This window comes from Borostomias antarcticus (assembly GCF_949987555.1).
Source record: "Borostomias antarcticus genome assembly, chromosome: 1".
Taxonomy (NCBI): Eukaryota; Metazoa; Chordata; class Actinopteri; order Stomiiformes; family Stomiidae; genus Borostomias; species Borostomias antarcticus.
This window is the reverse complement of record NC_140234.1, coordinates 35,918,135-35,942,227: the sequence shown is the minus strand read 5'-3', so window position 1 is coordinate 35,942,227 and position 24,093 is coordinate 35,918,135. Positions and strand designations below refer to the sequence as shown.

The window sequence follows — 24,093 nt, the reverse complement described above, 5'->3', positions numbered from 1 at the left end:
CTTACCAGATTATTGCCCTTTCAATTAGAACTTAATTTGATTTTCAAATCAGAGATTAATCAACAACAAATAATTGAATAAGATTTTGAAACTTTATGACACTTTTTTTTCCCCTGAGGCCTAAGATTGACTACATATATCCCAATTGTTGGTTTTGTGTTTTCTTGTGTTCTTTTATTTTTTTATTTTTTTTGCGTGGCTGTAACCATAGATAGCATTTGTCGTGATGTCAATCCCTTCGTCCTGTTGTTGACCTGCATTTCTATGTTGCCACCACAAGAGACATCCCAGCACACCAAAATAAATACACTACGACATCCCTCACCTTCAAGTTCCTAGGTAGTATAGTGGATAAAGTGCCTGTCTCCCATGTGGAAAATCAAGGGTTCAATTCCTGGTTGAGCACAAGTCTGTTTGATTTTTAACTTAAGCCTTTTGCCACGACTTTTCTTCCTCTCCTCTCTGCCCCCGTTTTTCAGACGGACAGGAGAGATCCCATGGGAACAAAACTTTTTTTTATTTTTTTTAAGGAAATGTACAGTCTGTTTTGCAGATAAATTAACTGTGTCAAACTGATTGCAGAAACCGGGTGAACAATTAATAGTGTAATGAAGATGGTTTTATATGAAATCAACCCCGCCCGCCGTCTCCCCCAGTCTGTCTGGCATGGAAACTACCCACACTATTCTCACAGTAGAAACTACCCACACTACTCTCTCTGGTTACATACACGTTACATTGAAACAATTTTCCTGCATGGGCTGCGCGTTTGGTACAAAAACACTGCGTGGCGGGACTACGGGTTATGGTCTCAGTAGACCGCCTGACTTGCACTGGATCCATAGTGCGCATGCGTCACCTGTCAGAGCGGCTAGTCGAGCTGCGTTGCGCGGGTTGTTTGAACAGCTTGGAACTGCTTGCCTGTTTAGCGATTGTTGGTGGGGAGGGTTTGTAGGTCGGGTGTCCTTGAGGCATGTCCTCTCGGGTTGGCGGGGGGCGGGTAGTTCAGGGAAGAGGGGTAGATCGTCGGAGGGTAGGGGACCAGGAAGTGGAAGTCCGCCCAAGGTGAAACTGCTTAGACGAGAGTCGGTGGATGGGGACGGGTGGCGGCTGATTATCAGGTTCAAGGATGGATCGGGTGGGTCCGTGAACCCGTTGAAGGTGTCCAAGGATCTCACCCAGAAAATCTTTGTCTTGATTTTCTTCAAAAATGTCTGTCTTGGAGTCAGCAGAGTGTGGGTGATGAGGGGATGGGGGTGGGTTGATGGATAGGTTCCATGTTCTCCAGTGGAACGCCCGGAGTCTGATCGCTAATGGCCAGGGGCCTCATTTATAAACATTGCGTAGAATCCACGTAACTAAGTTAGCTTAGCTAAGTGATTAGCCTACTAAAATATACGCACAAAAAATCTCAGATTTATAAAACGCTGCGTATCACAACCCATGTTCACTCAGGCACGCCTACGCCAGCTGCCCTTTATAAATCACAATCAACACTTAACTTGGCGCACGTGAACGCGCGTTCTGATCACACCCCAATTAACGCCCACAATTGCCTATAAATGGTCAGTGATACGCCTATATATATGCAACGACAATGGAGCCGAGTGCAAAAGGCAGAAAGAGAAAGATACATTTTACCGATGCGAGGTGGAGGTATTGGTCAACGAGGTAGAGACGCCGCAAAAGTATCTTTTCGGAACGATTATTTCACATGTGCACGACTGATAAGAGCACCTGTTAGGCCTGAGTGGTCTGTTAGATAATGAATTATCTATCATGCAGGCTATATTGGCATTCGTTTAGTGCGGTAGGCCTTATATAGGTGGCTGCTTATATCCAAACTGATAATCATTATAAGCCTATAGTGTTGTTGCATGGGTAATGGGGTTTGGATCTATATTGCACGTAATCTAATGCTTCACAGGGTGGCCCATGAATAAAATGCCTAACTTATCAACGTATACACGGGTCAATTTACAATGACATCCATAACAATGCAAACATGTAGGCCTATAGTGACTACTTAAGGCAAGTATCCCCAATTTAACTGTACGACAGATCTGAGGGTTCTTTGCAGCAGCCAATTTGTGTATTTTCCGGGATATCATGCATTTCACATACTTTCTCAAAACATTCTGTAGGCATATAGAAGCTGCGTGTTCTAATGGATGTTGCGGGATAGCCAAGCACATATTAGAACATCTGTGCCAAGTACCGGCATATCCAAGGCCCCGTGCGTCATGGCCTACTATAATCCAGCTATATCAGTGCCTGTATCGAGGTCTTGTAAATATATGGGTTCCATGGATGAGTTTCATGTGATTCTATAAAGCGTAATTATAGCTACACACATGACGATTCGTCATTCAAATTAATAATCTAACTTGCTCCCTTGTGTTCTTACAACTTGGAGACGCATCACCTCCATGCGCTGTTTTGCGCACAGCTAATTCTACCAAAGCGGCATGTGAGCATTGGGATGACATGCGTTTTTAGGCCCACATTCCTCGCATGCCTGCTACATGACAATCATAAGACAATATGAGGATATATGATGATGTACAATATAGCCTAATGTAGCCTACAGTTGCCTCAAGTAGGACATTTCCATTCACCGCTCAACATCATTGTAATTGCGGCTTGCCTCAGTGGTCATTCGGGTTTACATAAAAGCCTAATCAAATATAGGCTATAAATACATAAATACATTAACGAATGAATAGGTGGATAATTAAACATACGAATAATTAACTAAATAAATGATTAACTGAATAAATATACTTCAACGCCGAATGCAACATTTGTTTGGTGCGGTATAGGCCTTATAGTTGTAGGCTATCGACATACGGAATCATTACTATGGTAAGCTATAGGCTCGTGTCGTGTTGTGTTATCAACGTAATGTGGCTTTTATTCATATGCTACTGCCCTTGATGCTTCTCGGGATAGCCTATACATGAATAGGCCTACAACATAACATTATATTATGACACAAATGGGTCAATTCACAGACACATCCAAAGCAATGCCGACATTATTTCGTGATTAGGCTACGGTGGCGATTGATTCCGTTTAAACTGTGTGACACATTGGAGGGTTTCTTGCAGCGACCGATGTATTTATTATTCAATATGTCATGTGTTTTGCAGACTTTCCCGAGTTTCATCCCTCTGCCATCGGAGTCGCGTTTTCCCCTTTCTCCAGAAACGTGCTTATCGTAGTTAAAGGAGGGTCGAAGTGTGCGTAGAGTTACGCACACCTTCCGCCAACTTATCGCTCAGCTTGTTTTTTATAAATACCGAAAGTTGCGTAGAAAGTTGCTCAGCATGGGTTACGCACGCTTTTGTACTTACGCAACGTTTATAAATGAGGCCCCAGGAGTTTAAGAAATGTGTAAGTTATTTTAAGGAGAAGCCTGCTGGTATGTGTTCAGGAGACGTGGCTGAAGCCTTGTCTTGATTTTGTTCTTCCTGGGTTTGAGTGTGAGGGGCTGGATTGGGTGGATAGGTCAGGTGGTGGGTGTGCAATATTTGTTAGGACTGGGGTGCAGTATCAGAGGGTGGTCCTTAGCACGGGTTTGGAGTGTGTGGCGGTGCGTGTGTGGGGGAAGCAGGGGCCGTTGTCGGTGGTAAATTTGTACAACCCTTGTCTGCAGCTGGAGATTGGGGAGTTGGTGGGGGTGATGCAGGTGGTGGGGTCCCCTGTGTTGTGGGTCGGGGACTTCAATGCACATAACCCGTTGTGGGGTAGCAGGGGTATGGACCGTAATGGGGTGGTTGTAGAGGAGTTCATGGAGGAGTGTGGGCTGGTATGCCTGAATGATGGTAGGCCTACGCGGTTTCAGGTTGGGTCGGAGGGGGAGGGGGTGTTTTGTCTTGACCTGGCTCTGGCTCTGGCGGTCCTGGCAGGGAAGGGGGAGTGGGATGTTATGGACAGGTATACGGTAGGGAGCGACCACTTCCTGATTTATATGCGGTTTGGGCAGTCCCTGCTGGTGCAGGTGGACGAGAGGCCGAGGCAGAGGGATTATAGTAGGGCGAGGTGGGAGGAGTTTGATGAGGGGTGTGCTGGTGAGCTGGGCAGTGTGGATGGGGATGGTACGGTGGATGGGTGGAATGAGAGCCTGTGTGCTATGTTGGCCCGCAATGTGGACCGGTTTATTCCCCGGAGGGTGGCCCCTAGGGAGCGCAGGAGTGTGCCGTGGTGGAACTCAGCGTGTAGTGTGGCGGTGAGGGATCGGAATCAGGCCTACAGGGTGCTCAGGCGGTGCCCGGGGGTGTGGGAAGTGGTGGAGTATAAGAGGCTGATGGTGGTGGCCCGGAGGGTGATCAAGGGGGCTAAGCGGGATTGTTGGAGGAGGTATTGTGGGATGCTGGGAGCGGAAACCTCGGTAGGGGAGGTGTGGGCTGCGGTCCGGCGCATGTCGGGGGTTGGTAGGCGTAGGGCTATGCCAGTATTGGAGGAGGGGGGTGTGGTGGCTGTGTGTGATGCCCAGAAGGCCAGCATGTGTGTCCGGACGTTTCAGGCAGTCCATAGTCTAGAGAATGTAGGGGTAGATGGAGTTAGGAGGAGGGAGGAGGTGTTGAGGGGTCAGCGGATTAAGTTGGAGGTGAGTGGGGATAATGGGGACCCCTGTACTCTGTTCTTCACCATGGGGGAGCTGCATAGGGCGTTACGGCATGGGGGCAGGTCTGCTCCAGGAAAGGATGGGCTGGGGTATGAGGTGCTTCAGCACCTGGGGGATGTGGTGTTGGAAGAGGTTTTGTCCCTCATTAATGCGGTGTGGGCGGAGGGGGTCCCTCCCTATGACATGTTGTGGAAGGAGGGGCTTCTTGTGAAGTTGTATGATGCGGGGGTCAAGGGGCACATGTTGAACTGGATTGGGGCATTTCTGAGGGACCGGGTGATTCAGGTTAGGATTGCCCGGCTGGACTGGTGAGGGAAAGGTTGCGGAGTGTGTGGGCGGCGCATTTGCAGATCTTCACAGATGGTTTGGTGGACCCCCGGAGTGGGAAGGCTGGTTTTGCCATCCATATCCCCCAGTTGCGTTTTACCAAGGGCAGGCGGCTGCCTGATGGGCTGTCGGTGTTCACTGCTGAGGTGATGGCGCTGGTGTGGGCACTGGACTGGGTTGAGCGTGCACGCCCGCAGCGGGTGGTTGTGTGTTCCGACTCAGCGGCTGCCCTGGGGGGCCTGAGCGGGGGTTCACGGGTTAGGCCCGATCTCATCCTTGAACTGGTGATAGCTCTGTACAGGGTGGAGAGGGTGGGGTGTAGGGTGGGGTTTATGTGGGTCCCATTTCATGTGGAGGTGGAGGGGAATGAGGCTGTGGATGCAGCTGCTAAGGGGGTTTTAGGGCAGGAGGTGGTAGGGGTGGGGGTGGATCTGGGGGTAGCTGAGTGGAGAGGTAGGATATGGGGGTGCTGATGGAGAGGTGGCAGGCTGAGTGGGAGGTGGAGGCGAGAGGGAGGCATTTCCATGGGATCCAGGGGAGTGTTAGGGGGAAGAGGGGCGCCCTGGGAAGGGGTAGGAGGGTACAGGTCATGATGACCAGGCTTCGGCTTGGTCATTGTGGCCTGGCCTGGGACCTGGCCCGGATGGGGAAACATGTGGATGGTCTGTGTAGCTGTGGGTGGAGGGAGACGGTGAGGCATGTCATGTTGGAGTGCGGGAGGTACAGGAGGGAGAGGGCAGATATGTATGCTCATGTAGTGAGGGTGGGGGAGCCAGTTGTGTCTCTGAGGATTCTTTTGGGCCATGGGAGTAACCAGTGTGAGGTGGGGAGGGCGGTGGCAAGCTTTATGTTCGCTACTGGCCTACATCTTAGGGTGTAAGGGTCTGGGAGGGGTGTAGTACCGTGTCTGGCCAGGGAAAGGCAGCAATACGCCACTTCGGCGTCTAGCCTGCCAGAAATAAAATGAAGAAGAATTTTCCTGCATTCTCTTTCCTGTTTCCGGAGCGCTGATCGGACCCGAACTGACTGACTGTCGGCGAATGAAATAAACAAAGAGTTTATTGACTTTAAAACACTCGCTAACCCTCTTCGGAAACATGGACACTGGTATGTCAAGTGCTTTTGGATTTGTTTCATTCATTGTCACTTTGGAAGATGACAAATGAGCTCAACCTTGTGTGCCGTGGCAGTGATACCAGGCTACCATTACTAGCATACCCATTATGCTAGCGAGCTAGGCTAGCTAGCTACCAACATTACTAACCAGCTTGCATTGATGACTGCCTGCTAGCTAGATAGCGAAGCTAGTAGCTAGCTAAATGTAGCACTTTCGTGTAGCTCGACTTGTATGAGTCATCAACGGGATAATATATTTGTAGTGTTGAATCTAGCTTGTGATAGCTAGCTATTAAGCTAGCATTGCACAGAGTTGGTCGCCCCCCCTCACAGAAAAGTTTCATGTTTGTGGAATGAATAGGCAATGACTGTGCTAATGTTAGCACGTCTAGCTAACTTGGTTCAGCTGCCGACCAACGGATAGACTGCCAGAATGAGTCTCAACCCTGAAGATTTCACCTATCCTGGTCCTGTCAAAGCTCAAATAAATATTTAGCTAGCTACATGTATCTTTCCATAAGCTTGACAGTCAGAATTACAAGTGTGCTCCCAAAGTCATTAAGCATGATCAGCGAGGATGGATGGATCTATGGCACTGATTATGTTTATGATCCTGTACTTGTAATCTAGCTATTCAATCTCTGTAGATCCATTCAAAGGTCAAACGCGAATGAGGTTATTAAAGAATAACAATAACACTGAAAGACTGTATTTAGAATAGAAATGACACTGAAAGATTGTATTGTAAAGCTGTCACCCCCGGGCCACCTGGCTGTCGGACTGGCCCGAGTAATTTGAGTATTCCAAGTTCGGTACATTGGTATTCGGAGCTAAATCCAGTATTCAGAGTTAAGTTTCTTGTCCCGATACTCCACACCGACACCAAGTGACTCGCTGAAGTGCAACTCAACAGCTTTTCTCCCTCAAACCACTGTGCGGGTCTCTGGTTTGGGCTGTCAACTTAAGCTGTTCGCCTGTTTTAACACCGCTCCGGTGCTGCCGCACGCAGCACGTACTATTTCATTTCATTTCAAACCTTTATTTATACTCGTGAAGCACTGAGCTTTCCCTCATTTACAGTGATGACGAGTTTACACAGAGACACAAATCAACAAAACAAATGCAATGTACAATAATAATAATAACACAGTTACAGGTTGAAGTACATCTAGAGTTCTGTGACTGAAGGAAGGACCTCAAGTCTGTTGTAAGGTATTCCAAGTACAAGCAGCATCATGGAAAAAAGCAGCCCTTCCAAGTTTAGAATGCACTCGAGGAACCCTGAGAACAAGCCGAAATGATCTGATCTGGTAGGTGCCGAGGCTCCTGTCCAACAGAGACGAGATGTAAGGTGGAAGTTCACCAATAATGGCTTTGAAAATAAACAAATACCAGTGATAGTTACGCCTTAGAGAAAGAGATGGCCAGCCCACCTTATGATGAAGAACACAGTGGTGAGTGGTATGGTAGGCTACAGCCTCTAGGTTTTCGTGGTGCAAAATATATTTTTATAAAATCGAATTGGAAAATTATTTTCAAGAGTTTATGGATGTAGCCAACTGTATAACGTGAAAGTGAAACCTAAACTTAGGCAAATTGAAGCCATGATAAAATAAACCACCACATGATTAAGTCATGAACAAATACTCAGCTAGCAAGCTAAACAATCTAGCAAGCTCACAATCTACAAGTACCAGGAGGCAAAAATTGAACAACAAGGCATACGCTGTCTGGCGCATTGCTCAGCTTGTCACCGGTAGACTATGTAATGCTGCCACCAAGGGGTTAAGAACGAATAGTATTCAGTATTCGTTCACTAACATCAAAGAGTAGTGGAAGTCAATAAAACAGTGTTGGACAGCCCTGATCTGGCCCCACTCCAGAGAAAATGACAGCGAAGCCATGGGTCGCAGCCACTCATGTTTTTGCATTCTGTAGAGAGGGAGAGAAATAGAGAGTGATACTTTGTTGGAATGGGCTCAGCCTATCCCTTGTTTGTGCACACCCCCGTTCAGATCCAGGAACAGACGGCTTTTCCAGCTTCCAGTCATCCAAGCAATTGATCGTGTCAAAATGAAAGAGTAGAACATCTGGGAGAATTTCCAACCATTTTGCGTCTCTCGACGGTTAAATTGAGGATTTTGCCTTCTAGACTTCCAGAACAGACTGAAAGGTTTCTACAGCCGTGGCCAAATGCGTATTGCAATGCTAATGGCCAAGGTAGCTGATTTCATGTCAAATAACTGCGTATATAGCTTATTGAGATAACAGCAGCATGCTTTATTAAACAATGTTCCTCTGAAAGTTCAATTGCTCTGTGCTACACTAATGGTGGGGCTATTTGATGGAACTACACGCCCATGTCAACTCTCCTCTGTGACCATTTCGGCCTTCTCCTAAAGTCGGATGCATATCCTTGACCTGGAAACTCATCTGACTGTTTAACCTGGACACTGGTCGGCTGAACGCTGTTTGTCCAGCGCTGGAGGCTGTGCGCGAATCTGATGCTGCTGGTATTGATTATAACGTAATTGGTCCCTAATGCATTTCTGTCTCTCCTTCCCTTCCTCCCTCCCTCCCTCTGGCCCTTTCCCCCCCATTGGTCCTCTCCCTCCCTCCCAACCCTCCTCCTCCAGGTTTGAGTCAGGAGAAGATCGCCTCCTTCGTGAAGCGTTTGCGCGCAGAGCCGCGGTACCTTCTGGCCCAGAACGTGTCCACCTGCATCGACCCCCTGGAGGTGTGCCTGCACCGGCAGACAGTCCAGGACACCATCCACGTCTTCCAGCACTCCATCCCCACCGAGGGCAAGCCTGTAACCAACCAGAAAAACTCAGGTAGGTAGACACACACACACACACACACACACACACACACACACACACACACACACACACACACACGTATATACCACACACACTCACACACATATATACCACACACACACATATACCACACACACGCCCGCACACACTCACACACACACACACACACACACAGATAGCCCATAAATGTGCACCAGTCTGCCACTAATTAACCTACTTAAAGATGTGTAAATAACTGCTCAGGTGATGATCGAACACATAATTTGACTCGTTTCAATGTGGTTAATTTCAGGGAGATGTTGGATCTTCTCGTGCCTCAACGTCATGCGACTTCCCTTCATGAAGAAGTTTAATATCGAAGAGTTTGAGTTCAGTCAGTCGTACCTCTTCTTCTGGGACAAGGTAGGAACTGGAGTTTCACACCCACGCAGGTCGTAGTGGCACAGCTGCTGCTGTTTTTGTTCTTGTTCATTACATTGTCCTGCAACACTAGACGGGTTAAATAGCACATCTCTGTTTGTTTATATTCAGCACTAGTTGTGTGTGTCAGTGTCAGTGTGTTAGGCAGCCCCAGTGTGTGTTGGTGGCTTTGTGTACCTGCGTGTACTACCATGAGACCATTGTCTGGCTAAAACCCTCTTTGTGTGCGCTGCTCTGTCTGCTCACCAAGGCTGTCCAGGTTTGCATGTCATCATGATCTCTCTCTCTTTCTCTCTCTCCCCCTCACCTTGGTCTCCCATCTTACCCCTCTCTTTGATCTGCTCTTCATGTTCACCTCTTCACTCCTTCCGTCTCTTTCTCCCCAACTCTCACCCTGACCATCCCCTCCCTCTACCCCATCCATTCCTCTCTCTGTCTCCCTCCTTCTACCCCTCCCTCTCTCTCTGTCTCCCTCCCTCTACTCCTCCCTCCCTCTCTCTCTCACCCTGACCCTTCCTCCCTCTCTTTCTACCCTCCCCCCCCCCCTCTCTCTGTTTCTCCCTCCCTCTCTTTCCCTCCCTCTTTCTCTCTCAACCTGACCCCCCACCATTTTTCTTCCTCTCTCTCTGCTGCCCCCTGGCAGGTGGAGCGCTGCTACTACTTCCTCCAGGCATGTGTGGAGACAGCCCAGCGGAAGGAGCCTGTGGACGGACGCCTGGTCCAGTTCCTGCTCTCCAATCCAACCAGCGACGGAGGACAGTGGGACATGCTGGTCAACCTCATCGGTCAGTTCTCCGCTGGGCTCATATGACAGGGTGTTTCGCAGGAAGTTGCTGTGATGATATTTAGCTGCAGTACTTCCTTGTTGTGAAGCGCTGATGGAACTCGTGTATTTGGTGTGAATGAAAATATAATATTACACTATACCCTTGAAAACCCAAAGGTTTATCCAAGCTTTATGGAAAGTGTGTCCAGGATATCTCTCTCTCTTTCTCTCAATTCTACTGTTTGAATGGATCCCCTGACATGTCTCCTTGTGAACAGAAAAGTATGGAGTGATCCCAAAGAAGTGCTTCCCGGAGTCCCACAGCTCTGAGGCCTCGCGGAGAATGAACGACATCCTCAACCACAAGGTACCTCACTCACTCTCTTTCACTCTCTCTCTCACTCGGCACCCTCACTCAGCACCCTCACTCACACATGAAAAAAGACCTAGTTTTTAAAAGCACCCCTGTATAATTAAAGGATGTATAAAATGTATAAAGACTCAGCAAAATAAGGAGCCCTGTGACCATCATAGATGTTGTTTTTTCTTATGGTGTTCAGAGACGACTATGTACGACTAAGGAACATGGTGGTGTTGTTGTTGTTGTTGCTGCTGTTGTGTGTTCTAGCTTAGAGTTCTGTCTACGACATGTAGTTGTGGTGTTTCAGCTTAGAGAGTACTGTCTATGATTGTGGAACATGGTGTTGGTGTTATTGTTGTTGTTGTGTTCCAGCTTAGAGAGTACTCTCCATGACTGTGGAACATGGTGTTGTTGTTGTGTGTTCCAGCTTGGAGAGTATGATGTTGTTGTTGTTGCTGTTGTTGTTGTGTTCCAGGCTAGAGAGTACTGTCCATGATTGAGGAACATGGTGGTGGTGTTGTTGTGTGTTCCAGTTTAGAGAGTACTGTCTACTACTGAGGAACGTTGTTGTGGTGGTGGTGGTGGTGGTGGTGTTGTTGTTGTGTGTTCCAGTTTAGAGAGTACTGTCTACTACTGAGGAACGTTGTTGTGGTGGTGGTGGTGGTGGGGGTGTTGTTGTTGTGTGTTCCAGTTTAGAGTGTACTGTCTACTACTGAGGAACGTTGTTGTGGTGGTGGTGGTGTTGTTGTTGTGTGTTCCAGTTTAGAGAGTACTGTCTACTACTGAGGAACGTTGTTGTGGTGGTGGTGGTGTTGTTGTTGTGTGTTCCAGTTTAGAGTGTACTGTCTACTACTGAGGAACGTTGTTGTGGTGGTGGTGGTGGTGGTGGTGTTGTTGTTGTGTGTTCCAGTTTAGAGTGTACTGTCTACTACTGAGGAACGTTGTTGTGGTGGTGGTGGTGGTGTTGTTGTTGTGTGTTCCAGTTTAGAGTGTACTGTCTACTACTGAGGAACGTTGTTGTGGTGGTGGTGGTGGTGGTGTTGTTGTTGTTGTGTGTTCCAGTTTAGAGAGTACTGTCTACTACTGAGGAACGTTGTTGTGGTGGTGGTGGTGTTACAGCTTAGACAGTGCTGCATATGACTGAGGAACATGATGGTGTTGTTGTTATTGCTGTGTTCCAGCTTAAAGGGTACTGTCTACGACTGAGGAACATGGTGTTGTTGTTGTCTTCCATCTTAAAGAGTACTGTCTATGACTGAAGAACATATTAATGTTGCTGTTGTTGTTGTTGTTGTGTTCCAGCTTAGAGTATAGTGTTGTTGTTATTGTTGTGTTCTAGCTTAGAGTATTGTCTACGACTGTGGAACATGGTGTTGTTGTGTGTTAGCGTCAGCTTAGAGAGTATGTTGTTGCAGTGCTCCATCTTAGAGAGTACTGTCTAAGATTGAGGAACTTGTTGTTGTTGTGTTCCATCTTAGAGAGTACGGTCAGTGTCTATGACTGAGGAACATGTTGTTGCTGCTTTTGCTGTTGTTGTGTTCCAGATTAGAGCATATATTGTTGTTGTTATTGTTGCTGTGTTCCAGCTTAGAGACTACTGTCTACGACTGTGGAGCATGGTGTTGTTGTGTGTTCCAGATTAGAGTATGTTGTTGTTGTTGTTGTGTGTTCCAGCTTAGAGAGTACTGTCTACAACTGAGGAGCATGATGTTGTTGTTGTTGTTGTGTGTTCCAGCTTAGAGAGTACTGTCTACGACTGAGGAACATGGTGGCCAGCGACTCCACTAAAGCTGAGCTGTCCGAGGCCATCGACACCATGATAGAGGAGGTGAGACACACACACACACACTGAAAACAGATACGCAGAAATCTCTCCCCTCCTCCCTCCCTCTCTGCCACATTTAACCAGTGGAGGGTGCTGTAAGACCAGCCATAGACTCAGCTGAGACAGAACACACTGTCATTCCAGAGGTTGATTTCATTTGAAATTTCAACAAACTGTCTTATTTTCTAAATGAAGACAAACAAATAGGTTTTTGACCCATTCCTCAGCTAAGATTAGGCTAATAGTTTTCCTCAACAGTATGCTTGTAAAGTAGAGTGAATGCTTAATTGAGTGTCAGGTCTGAATATGACTATGTGCAGCAGCTTGTGGTCTTTCCTTGGGCAGGTTGTTACATAACTGATCTTGTCACATTCACAAACAATGTCTGTGTCATGTAATTCAACATTTCGCTGTACATTGTACTAGTTATGATGGTGCATGTGACAAATAAAAATGTGAACTAATGATATCTGATACATGAGGTATATAATCATCTTGGGATTCTATACTCTGGCAAAAAGAGAGTGTGTGTGTGTGTGTGTGTGTGTGTGTGTGTGTGTGTGTGTGTGTGTGTGTGTGTGTGTGTGTTTGTGTTTGTGTTTGTGTTTGTGTCAGTCAGACGGGGAGTGTGTGAAAGAGTGCACACTTGCACAGTCCTTGCCAAGTCGATGACAGAATGTTCCATAAACAAGATGGTTATCGCGTAGCTCCTGATATGGAACAGCAAAGGCAATTTTGTCTGGAAAAAAATCACAGCACCAGAGCTAATAAAGAGAGACGGGGCAGAATTGAAGTGTGTGTGCAACACACCGTGGTGCGTGTGCGCACGTCTGTGCATGTGGCGCGTATGGGTATTGGGCCAGGACAGCAAGCGAGAACACCACATAAAGAGCCTTTCTTGGAAACCTGTTTTGGGGGTCGTGTGTGTGTGCGTGCGTGCGTGTGTGCGTGCGGCTTGCTGTTTGTTTAAGCAGCCCTGTGGTCTCTGCAGCAGTGTGTCCCGGTGCCCCTGAACGCAGCCCTCTCCCAATTGTGCAACACTGCCAGTTCCCCCTTGGCTACACCGCTACGTGCTGTGCTGGGCGGGTGGTGGTGGGATGGGGGGGGGGGGGAGGGGGGTTGTCAATGTGTTTGTTTGTCCACCTGGAAGTGGTTTGTTTTGTGTGATACTAACTCTCAGAGAAAGGGGGGGGGGGGGGCGGTGCTCTGCATCAGCGAGTGTACCGGGGGGTGGGGGGGGGGGAGTGTAACCGAGTGAAATATGAGAGTAGCTGGCGATACTAACTCCTCAAAGGAACGCTGACAGTCCCTCCAAGAGGCACGTCCCTACTGCCCAATCCCGCCCTGGTCATGCCGAAACCGATGGAGCCCAGAGAGCCTCCGTAAGGCCGTGACGGAGACGGCAGAGGCCGACAGGAGAGATGCAGGATCAGCAGCCCCGAGGAGCCGCTGGCTAATTAGCCGTAATTATATTTACACACTGTCCGATGTCCATGGAGATTGGCGATGATTAGTCGTTAATTATCCGTTAGCCTCGACCAGGTCCTCGTCATGCTTATCTGTCCCCTTGCAGTAATGCTGTCGTCAAAGCAGGTCAGCAACATGTCCCCCAGCATGGCACGGGTGTTAGCGGCACGCTCGCGGGCTTGATGGCTTCATTGTCGACTCCCCAGCACCGTGTGTGTGCTGAGGGGTGGGGGGTGAGGGTGGGGGGCGGGGGTGAGGGGTGGGGGTGGGGGTGGGGGGTGGTTACGTGTGTCCTCACACGTCTTTGTGAGTGAGCAGAGCAGCACAGGGACGATCTGCAGACACAGCATCTGAGAGAAGAATCTTTGAACCCGCTATCCCTCTCTCCCTCTCCCCCCTCTCTCTCTCTCGCTCTCTCTCTCTCTCTCTCTCCCCTCTCTCCCCCCTCTCTCTCCCCCTCTCTCTCCCCCCTCTCTCTCCCCCTCTCTCTCCCCCTCTCTCTCCCTCTCTCTCTCCCTCTCCCTCTCCCTCTCCCTCTCCCTCTCCCTCTCCCTCTCCCTCTCCCTCTCCCTCTCCCTCTCCCTCTCCCTCTCCCTCTCCCTCTCTCTCTCTCTCTCTCTCCCTCTGTCCCTCTCCCTCTCTCTCTCTCACATACTGTACATACAGAAGGAATGCTCTCTAATGCGTAAATGTCGCTAAGTTCAGGCGGTCATGACTTCTTAACAGACCCCATACTGGGAAGACTGCTTCAGATCAAGTCTCACATTCATTCCCTGCTCTCCCTACAACTCTCAAACACTCAGTCATTCATCTCTCTCTCTCTCTCTCTCTCTCTCTCTCTCTCTCTCTCTCTCTCTCTCTCTCTCTCTCTCACTAAAGAGACTGGACCCTGTTTATCATGCCTCCTTACGTTTTATCACAAACGCCAAATCACTCACTCCCCATTGTACCCTATTCCAGTTGGTGGGTTGCTCCTCTCTGTATATACGCTGACAACTTCTTTTCATTGTTTTTGTTTACAAAGCCCTCATCGGCAAACTGCGTCTCTGTCTCAGTAGCCTGCTCTCTTTTACTGGTCCCAGATATCAGACACAGTCCACTAGGTGGATGCAGCTTAAAGCACCCAGGGTCCTTACAGAGCTGGGCAAGTCTGACTTTTCCTATTGTGCTCCGGAGGCATGGAACATGCTTCAAATTTCACTTCGTCTTGTTTTAGTCGCCCTTGGGGAATTTAAAACTCTTGCTCAACTCTGTTATTGAGGGGTGCAAATGTTTTTTTATAGGCTGGATCGGCTTTCACTGATATGTTGTTGTGTATCTGAGGTCTTTCACTTTATGTTTTGCATTGGATGTTCTACTGTACATTGTTTAATTGATTGACTGCTGTTTACTTGGCCAGGTCACCCTTGTAAAAGAGTGTTTCAGTGGGCATTTCCTGGTGAAATAAAGACAGTGAATGAATTAATCTCTTTCTCCATCTGAACCTCTCTCTCTCTCAACCTGAACCTCCCTCTCTCAACCTGAACCTCGCTCTCTCAACCTGAACCTCTCTCTCTCAACCTGAACCTCCCTCTCTCTCTCCACCTGAACCTCCCTCTCTCTCAACCTGAACCTCTCTCTCTCAACCTGAACCTCTCTCTCTCCACCTGAACCTCCCTCTCTCTCTCCACCTGAACCCCTCTCTCTCTCAACCTGAACCTCTCTCAACCTGAACCTCTCTCTCTCCCTCTCTCCATCTGAACCTCTCTCTCTTCACCCAAATTTCTCTCTCTCCACCTGAACCTCTCTCTCCATCTGAACCTCTCTCTCACCCCCCTTCTCTCCATCTCTCTCTCTCCACCTGAACCTCTTTCTCTCTCTCTCCATCTGAACCTCTCTTCACCTGAACCTCTCTCTCTCTCTCTCTCTCTCTCTCTCTCTTTCTCCATCTGAATGTGTGTTTCCATCGCTTGCCATGCTTGCATAGGGCTCCTTGTACCAGAGGCCTGTGGCATCAGCCCTGGGTGGAAACACTACAGCACCTCCCCTCCGGCTCCCCGTGCTACTTCTTACTGGTTCAAATTCCTTTGGGTGCGCTTGGTTCAGGCTGCCTGGCGTGGAGGCCCGGGTAGGCGCGGGGCTCCGGAGCACAGAGCAGCCGGATGAAGGGGGCAGAAGCGGAGTTTGACGGGGGCGGGAGGGGCGGCCCGGCCGGGGCTGTCATGTGGAGTGTGTGTGACGCAGAGTGATGTAACCCAGTCACCGTGTGAGAGCCACAGATGAAGTGTGTTCAGCGTCGGCGCCACACAGCCCAAAGTGGGACTGACGTCTCCTCCAGCTTAACGAGGCCCCAGCCAGGAGACTTTGATACACGCAAACACACACACACTTTTTTGCTCTTACACGCATGTCTGCTGCACACGCACGCACACACACACACACACACACACACTTTTATGCTCTTACACGCATGTCTGCTGCACACACACACACACTTTTATGCTCTTACACGCATGTCTGCTGCACACACGCACACATACATACATACACACACACTTTTATGCTCTTACACGCATGTCTGCTGCGCGCGCGCACACATACACACACACACTTTTATGCTCTCACACGCATGTCTGCTGCACACACGCACACATACACACACACACTTTTATGCTCTTACTCACATGTATGCTTTACACACAAACGCGCACGACACTGACACGTGTTTAGACTGCGGCTTGTTTCTCACATTGTGTGTGTGTGTGGCCGCTCAACCTCTGATATGTGGCATTGCGTCATGCGGAGGGAATCAGAAACAACACATTCAGCTCTGCTGAAATGTCCATATGTCGACGCTCGGCGCCAGCTCCCCGCGGACATGCACGCAAGCACACACACACACACACAACCAAGCCGATGTGATCCGCCGTTCCGTGAGCCATGGCGAGGCGACAGTGACGTTCTGCCTAAGAGACTATCTGAGGACACCAGCAACGACCAGGGCCAGCTCCTCTAGAGGAGCTGCAGGCAGTCCTACGCTCATATTTCATAGTTGAACACCATTTGTTAGAGTCGGCAAAGACCTCATGTGTTTTCTGTTTACTCTGCAAGACGGTTCCAATCAAGCGAGTGTGTTTGGTATACCCCGGACGCCCTGTGTGTTTGGTATACCCCGGAAGCCCTGTGTGTTTTGTATTCCCCGGACGCCCTATGTGTTTGGTATACCCCGGACGCCCTGTGTGTTTGGTATTCCCCGGACGCCCTGTGTGTTTGGTATTCCCCGGACGCCCTGTGTGTGTCATTTGCTTACATTTTCACGTAGAACTGTAGATGTTCACAGGAGTGGAGAGAACAGAACATGCAAGTTAGGTTACACAGCATGTTCTAGGTGAAGGGAAGGAGTTTAGGGAAGGAGTCTAGGTGAAGGGAAGGAGTTTAGGGAATGAGACTAGATGAAGAAGGCTAGTAAAGGACTAGGTAAAGGGAAGGAGTTTAGGGAAGGAGACTAGGGGAAGAAGGCTAGTGAAGGACTAGGTAAAGGGAAGGAGTTTAGGGAAGGAGACTAGGTGAAGAAGGCTAGTGAAGGACTAGGTAAAGGGAAGGAGTTTAGGGAAGGAGACTAGGTGAAGAAGGCTAGTGAAGGACTAGGTAAAGGGAAGGAGTTTAGGGAAGGAGACTAGGTGAAGAAGGCTAGTGAAGGACTAGGTAAAGGGAAGGAGTTTAGGGAAGGAGACTAGGGGAAGAAGGCTAGGGAAGGATTTTAGGGAAGGAGACTAGGGGAAGAAGGCTAGTGAAGGACTAGGTAAAGGGAAGGAGTGTATTGAAGGGGACGAGCGACAGATGAGAGAAGGAGAGTAGGGAAGTAGTCTAGGACAGGAAGATGGGGAAGGACACTAGGGAAGGAGTCTAGGGAAGATGGCTAGGGAATGGGACTAGTGAAGCAGAAGGAGACAGGTGGTTTCTTGGCAGGGCCTGGACAGCTACCAGCCCTGGGTGTTGCTAGGCTGCTGTTGTGCTCTTTGTTTGTCTCAGCCATAGGTGATCTCCCTCTTGTTTGGGGAAACGGGACACCTGTAAACAAACAAGACTGCGATGAGGAAGAGCCTTGAGCCTTAGTCATGCCAACGGCTAGCGTGCAGGTGCTCTCGTGTGTTTACATTGGGAGACATGCAAACTACTAAGCTATCCGCTAGCTAGCATGATGCTGCACGAACACACAGGCAGGCAGGCCTCCGAATGCCCCCGCAAGGCCAGTTATAGGCCCAATTACCCCCAGCTGGACCTCATCTCTGCCCCCTCACGACAGCAGCACATGGACCGCATAATGAGGGAATTCCCCTCCTGTTCTCTAGCCACCCCACAAAGCACACTCACTCCCGGCCTTGGACCGGCGTCGGCATGGGCCCGACGTCAGAGATCCTGCCATGATTTTTACACCTGTCCCTGGCTTTCAGATCCATGAAGGGGAGCGAGTGAGTGCGCAGAAGAGGATCAGGAAGCCACAGATCAGGCCATGCCCAAACGTCTGCTTCAGGGAACAAGTCCCCAGTTGAAATGTCGTTGATGAAGACGGGACAGGCCTGCCCCTGGTTGTGTTGTTTACGCCGGGCTGGGGTGGTATAGGGCCGGTCTCACTGTGGGCCAGAGATGTACGGAGGTAATTCCCCCCCCCCCCCCCCCAACAAAACACCCACACGCCAGCTTCAGCTTCCTGTTTTGGTCAGTACCATCCGATAAGGCCCCCTAATTCAAACCATGCCATGGCGGAATACTCAGGAAGCGGGTTGGCCTTGGACAATGCCTGTTCACAAACCAGAACCAAGTCTAGCTGGCTCCATGCCGCAAAAGAAAGAATTCGGGACGTTCTGGAGGCTGGACAGGTGTACCTAATAATAGTGGCTGAGTGAGAGAGAGGAGCGTGGTGGCCCTGGCGATGCCTGTCCAGAACAGCTCTCTGGTTAAGCCCTGGTCTTTAGGGTTTGTATGTGGATGTTTGAGCTCCGGCTCCCTCCTCCAGGCCCCGGTGTTGTGGAGGAGAGGCAGGGACGCCTCGCTGGTAATCACACACATAAAAAGGGCTAAAAAAAGGATAAAGACGCTGCTCAAACACACAAGTCTGGCTCAGTCCAGCGCTTTTAAATCCCCCCTCCCACACCATACACACACGCACACACACAAGCACGCACACACACACACACACACACACACACACACACACACACACACACAGAGGTCCTGTCAGCCACTGCTTGCCCACCCTAAGTGATGTTTGTCTGTTTCCTGAGAGAAGGGGGGGACAGAGGGAAAGAGCCTGTCTGTCTGTCCACCTGCATGTCTCTGTCTCCTCCTCTGTCTGTCTGTCTGCTGACCACCCTCTCCCTCCCTTCCTCCCTCCCTGTATGTGTGTTCGTCTAGGACAGGTGTTTCAATATTGACAGTGAGGTCTGCTCTGACGTCAGCGTGGCCGTGTCATTGTTCTGGGTCCTCGTGTGTTTCGGTCCAGGCTGCGTGTCTGCTGTGTTGGGTTTGGCCGTCCGGCGGTTTATTTAACCTTTTGAGGAGATCAGAGTGGGGGGTCAGGGCAGGGCCCGAGGCTGAGGAGGGCAGAGTGAGGGGGGCGGGGGGGGGGGGGTTAGGGCAGGGCCCGAGGCTGAGGGCGGCAGAGTGAGGGGGGCGGGGGGGTGTTAGGGCAGGGCCCGAGGCTGAGGAGGGCAGAGTGAGGGGGGCGGGGGGGTGTTAGGGCAGGGCCCGAGGCTGAGGAGGGCAGAGTGAGGGGGGCGGGGGGGTGTTAGGGCAGGGCCCGAGGCTGAGGAGGGCAGAGTGAGCGGGGCGGGGGGGGTTAGGGCAGGGCCCGAGGCTGAGGAGGGCAGAGTGAGGGGCGCGGGGGGGGGGTTAGGGCAGGGCCCGAGGCTGAGGAGGGCAGAGTGAGGGGCGCGGGGGGGGGGGTTAGGGCAGGGCCCGAGGCTGAGGAGGGCAGAGTGAGGGGCGCGGGGGGGGGGGTTAGGGCAGGGCCCGAGGCTGAGGAGGGCAGAGTGAGGGGGGCGGGGGGGGGGGGTTAGGGCAGGGCCCGAGGCTGAGGAGGGCAGAGTGAGGGGCGGGGGGGTTAGGACAGGGCCTGAGGCTGAGGGCAGAGTGAGGGGGGCGGGGGGGTTAGGGCAGGGCCCGAGGGAGAGGAGGGCACGGGGCGGGGAGGGGGGGTGATACTGTTTGTGTGCCCGGGGCATCTGGTTAAATAGAGGCCAGGGGTGGACACCTCAGCCATTTATTCTTCTGGCCAGGACTGCTGGACAGTCAAAACAAATCCAGAGTTTGGAAGGTTTGAATGTGTGTGTGTGTGCGCGCGTGTGTGTCTGTCGATGTGTGTGTGTGTGTGTGCGCCTCTGTCGAATGGTGTGTGTATGTGTGTCTGTCAATGTGCGTGTGTGGGTCTCTGTTGATGTGTGTCTTTGTGTGTGTATCTGTGTGTGTGTGAGAGCCTCAGTATCAGCCTGTACTCAGGAATGTCATTAGTAGTTTAAGTGTTGTTGAGGGTGGAAAGCAGGCAGCATGAAGCCACAGAGCTCCTGAGCTGTCGTGAGACTGTGCTCCATGAGCAGCCAAAGATAATCTCTCCAGCTCTGTTCTGACCCTGCTACCACTTATACTCTGTCTGGGTTTAGCAGAAAGTCACATGCACACAAATAATGAAAGTCGACGGGATGTCCTCGTAAACCAGATGTAGGTTGAGTAATAGGATGTGTGTGCGTGCGTGTGTGCGATCATCCACTTAAAATGTCCCCCCAAAGGTGTGTGTGTGTGTGTGTGTGTGTGTGTGTGTGTGTGTGTGTGTGTGTGTGTGTGTGTGTGTGTGTGTGTGTGTGTGTGTGTGTGTGTGTGTGTGTGTGTGTGTGTGTGTGTGTGTGTGTGTGTGTGTGTGTGTGTGTGTGTGTGTGTGTGTGTGTGTGTGTGTGTGTGTGTGTGTGTGTATTATCCATGCTGTCACTACTGTTGATATCATCAGGCTAGGCTAGGCCTTCTTATCAGGAGTGGACAATGGCCGCAGTTCTGACTGTCACGGCGGTGGCGGCCGTTTGTGATAGCGAAAGCATATGTATTTATACACCAAACCCTGGGAGGAAGGAGAAGGAAATTCCTGAGATTACTGTATCAGTGTACGGAAGGCTGTTTCTGAGAACGGGTCCAAAAAGCCCAGTTTATCCAGGGGGAGGTTAGAGAACGAGGAAACTAGAGGAGCAGGAAGCTAGAGGAAGAGGAGGTTAGAGGAGGAGGCTAGAGGAGGAGGAGCAGGTTATAAGAGGAGGCTGGAGGAGGAGGTTAGAGGAGGAGGAAGCTAAAGGAGGAGGAGGCTAAAGGAAGAGGAGGTTAGAGGAGGAGACTAGAGGAGGAGGTTAGAGGAGGCTAAAGGAGGATGAGGCTAGAGGAGGAGGAAGCTAGAGGATGAGGAAACTAGAGGAGCAGGAAGCTAGAGGAGGTTAGAGGAGGAGACTAGAGGAGGAGGAGGTTGGAGGAGAAGGCTAAAGGAGGATGAGGCTAGAGGATGAGGAAGCTAGAGGAGGATGAGGCTAGAGGAGGAGGAAGCTAGAGGAGGAGGAGGTTAGAGGAGAAGACTAGAGGAGGATGAGGCTAGAGGAGGAGGTTAGAGGAGAAGACTACAGGAGGAGGAGGTTAGAGGAGGAGGAGGTTAGAGGAGAAGGCTAAAGGAGGATGAGGATGAGGAAGCTAGAGGAGGAGGAGGCTAGAGGAGGAGGAGGCTAGAGGAGGAGGAGGCTAGAGGAGGAGGAGGTTAGAGGAGAAGGCTAAAGGAGGATGAGGCTAGAGGATGAGGAAGCTAGAGGAGGATGAGGCTAGAGGAGGAGGAGGCTAGAGGAGGAGGAAGCTAGAGGATGCTAGAAGAGGCTTGGAAGGAGCAGCAGCAGGAAAGCCTGAGGTATGGGGGGGGGGGGGGTTGGCTCGGCTCTTCCTCAGACTAGCTGTTTTTAGACGGGGCTGGGGAGGGTTACAGGATCAGTCATGTAGGGCTGTCTCTCTCTGGGTATATGGGGTGTACAGGCCCAGCAAAGATGGTGAATCACCACTGACCCACTAAACACTGCTGCTGTACAACCTCCTGGAGACATTTACATAGCCACCTTCAGATCTTGCTTCATATTTGTGTGTGTTTGTGTTTTTGTGTGTGTGTGTCAAGGTGTTCCGGGTGGCCAGTGTGTGTCTGGGAAGCCCTCCAGAGACCATCTGCTGGGAGTACCGAGACAAGGACAAGAACTTCCACCGCATGGGCCCCCTAACGCCCCAGCAGTTCTACCTGGACCATGTCAAACCTCTCTACAACATCCAGGACAAGGTAGACCTCCTAGTCCTAGACCTGATAACTCCTCCACAACATCCAGGACAAGGTAGACCTCCTAGTCCTAGACCTGATAACTCCTCCACAACATCCAGGACAAGGTAGACCTCCTAGTCCTAGACCTGATAACTCCTCCACAACATCCAGGACAAGGTAGACCTCCTAGTCCTAGACCTGATAACTCCTCCACAACATCCAGGACAAGGTAGACCCAGTCCTAGACCTGATAACTTCTCTACAACATCCAGGACAAGGTAGGCCTAGTCCTAGACCTGATAACTCCTCTACAACATCCAGGATAAGGTAGGCCTAGTCCTAGACCTGATAACTCCTCTACAACATCCAGGACAAGGTAGGCCTAGTCCTAGACCTGATAACTCCTCTACAACATCCAGGACAAGGTAGGCCTAGTCCTAGACCTGATAACTTCTCTACAACATCCAGGACAAGGTAGGCCTGGCCCGCTGATATGCTGGTGTCCCAGACCTTGTACCTGCAGGAACACCCCTCTCAGGCCTGGATTATTCTACCGCGTTTCCCCCGAAAAAGACCTACGTTTGCTCCTAGCAATCCAGAGCTGCGTTCCAGTGTAAAAGGCAGATCCGGAGGCTTTCGTAAAAACGATAGGAATAGGGCTACACTGTAACGCTGTGCTTCACATTATAACAATCAAACAGGTGATTTACGAGTTTGACCTGTATAGTATCTTAGTGGATACTATAGTTAATATCAATTTGGAAATAAGAGTAACAGGAGTCACGCAAAAGGTTCCCTCCAAAAAGTAAACATTTCAAATCATAACCCAAACAAGAGTAGACACTTCAAATAATAATTATCTTTAAAAAAAAGTTTAAAAGCCTTAATTGAGACTTGTGGGTAGGCTCCCCAGCTCAGTTTGTGTTCCTAATCTAATCTAATTCAGTTCAAATGTTCCAATATATAGTCCTTATAATCAGTTTTTCTATGTCCTTCATCCATTCCCTCACGTTATAGCCCCCAATATGACGAGAGGTAGGCTATTGAATGGGATTATGTCACCGATCCTGATGTGTAATTATTGAACAATAGCCTAGGAATTGGTATAGTCCTATAGGAAACTGTTCAATCTAACATCTATTCTATAGGCATAGTCCTCTAGAGCATTGGTCCCCAACCACCGGGCCGCCGACCGGTACCGGGCCTCGGCACAGGTGCTACTAGGCCTCGGAAAGTATAGTCTAAAATTAATAATGAAAAAAAAAAAACATTTTTTTTTTGGGGTGGTGGAGTAATACATTTATTACAGTATGTTGGTCATTTTTTCACTAGTAACCACTATCTGTTAAGCCCACAACAATTTACAGATTTTGAACTTCTGACCCGAAGTTCCAAATAAAGGAGCACTTCCGAGTTGATCTTGAGCTAGCCATGTGAACTGTGTCTGTGTGTTGCCTGCCTTGCCGATCTTAGCTAGCTAGCATGAGAAAAAAAGACAAACTGGATGGAAACAAGTCTTGGACTTTTTGTATTATCCCTGACAATGCACATTATGTTGCTAATCTGACAATTTTATGTTTTTTGTCAATAAATCAAATAAAATCAAAATGTTTTATATCAGTGTGTTAGGCCTACTTAAATGTATTATTAGGCCTATAATAATAATAATATTTAATAATAATACTAATCATAATCATAATAATAATAGGCTAATATGTGTTGACACCAACATACTGTAATATGCATGTAATGTGTTTAAATCAGTGTGCTGTTGTTAGGCCTACTTAAAATTATGAAAAAGCGACTACACTACAACGTTATAGGCTCAGAAACAAAAAGGAAAAAAAAACGTGATAGGCTACCCCCCGGGCCTCGGGAAATTTGGCTATATGAAACCGGTTCTCGGTGCAAGGTTGGGGACCCCTGCTCTAGAGCAACTAACTCTATTATTCTCCTCTATAGACCAGTTAATCAACACTTCCCCCCTTCCTGCAGCCCTCAACACCAAAATGTGAAGAACTCGCACTGTTCTTCCATAACAGAATGACATGGAGCCAGTA

General features: G+C 49.6%; 1 protein-coding gene across 1 annotated transcript in view; it reads left to right on the top strand.

Moving 5' to 3' along the window:
- Window positions 1-5,956: 5,956 nt before the first annotated feature.
- blmh (bleomycin hydrolase) overlaps window positions 5,957-24,093 on the top strand; it is a 28,465-nt gene continuing 10,328 nt past the window's right edge. Inside the window, exons 1-7 of the mRNA XM_084448854.1 lie at window positions 5,957-6,064; window positions 8,710-8,907; window positions 9,188-9,297; window positions 9,959-10,100; window positions 10,360-10,448; window positions 12,178-12,270; window positions 21,899-22,054. Coding sequence (XP_084304980.1) covers window positions 6,055-6,064; window positions 8,710-8,907; window positions 9,188-9,297; window positions 9,959-10,100; window positions 10,360-10,448; window positions 12,178-12,270; window positions 21,899-22,054 — 798 coding nt within the window. The 5' untranslated portion in view covers window positions 5,957-6,054. The remainder of the gene's footprint in view (window positions 6,065-8,709; window positions 8,908-9,187; window positions 9,298-9,958; window positions 10,101-10,359; window positions 10,449-12,177; window positions 12,271-21,898; window positions 22,055-24,093) is intronic.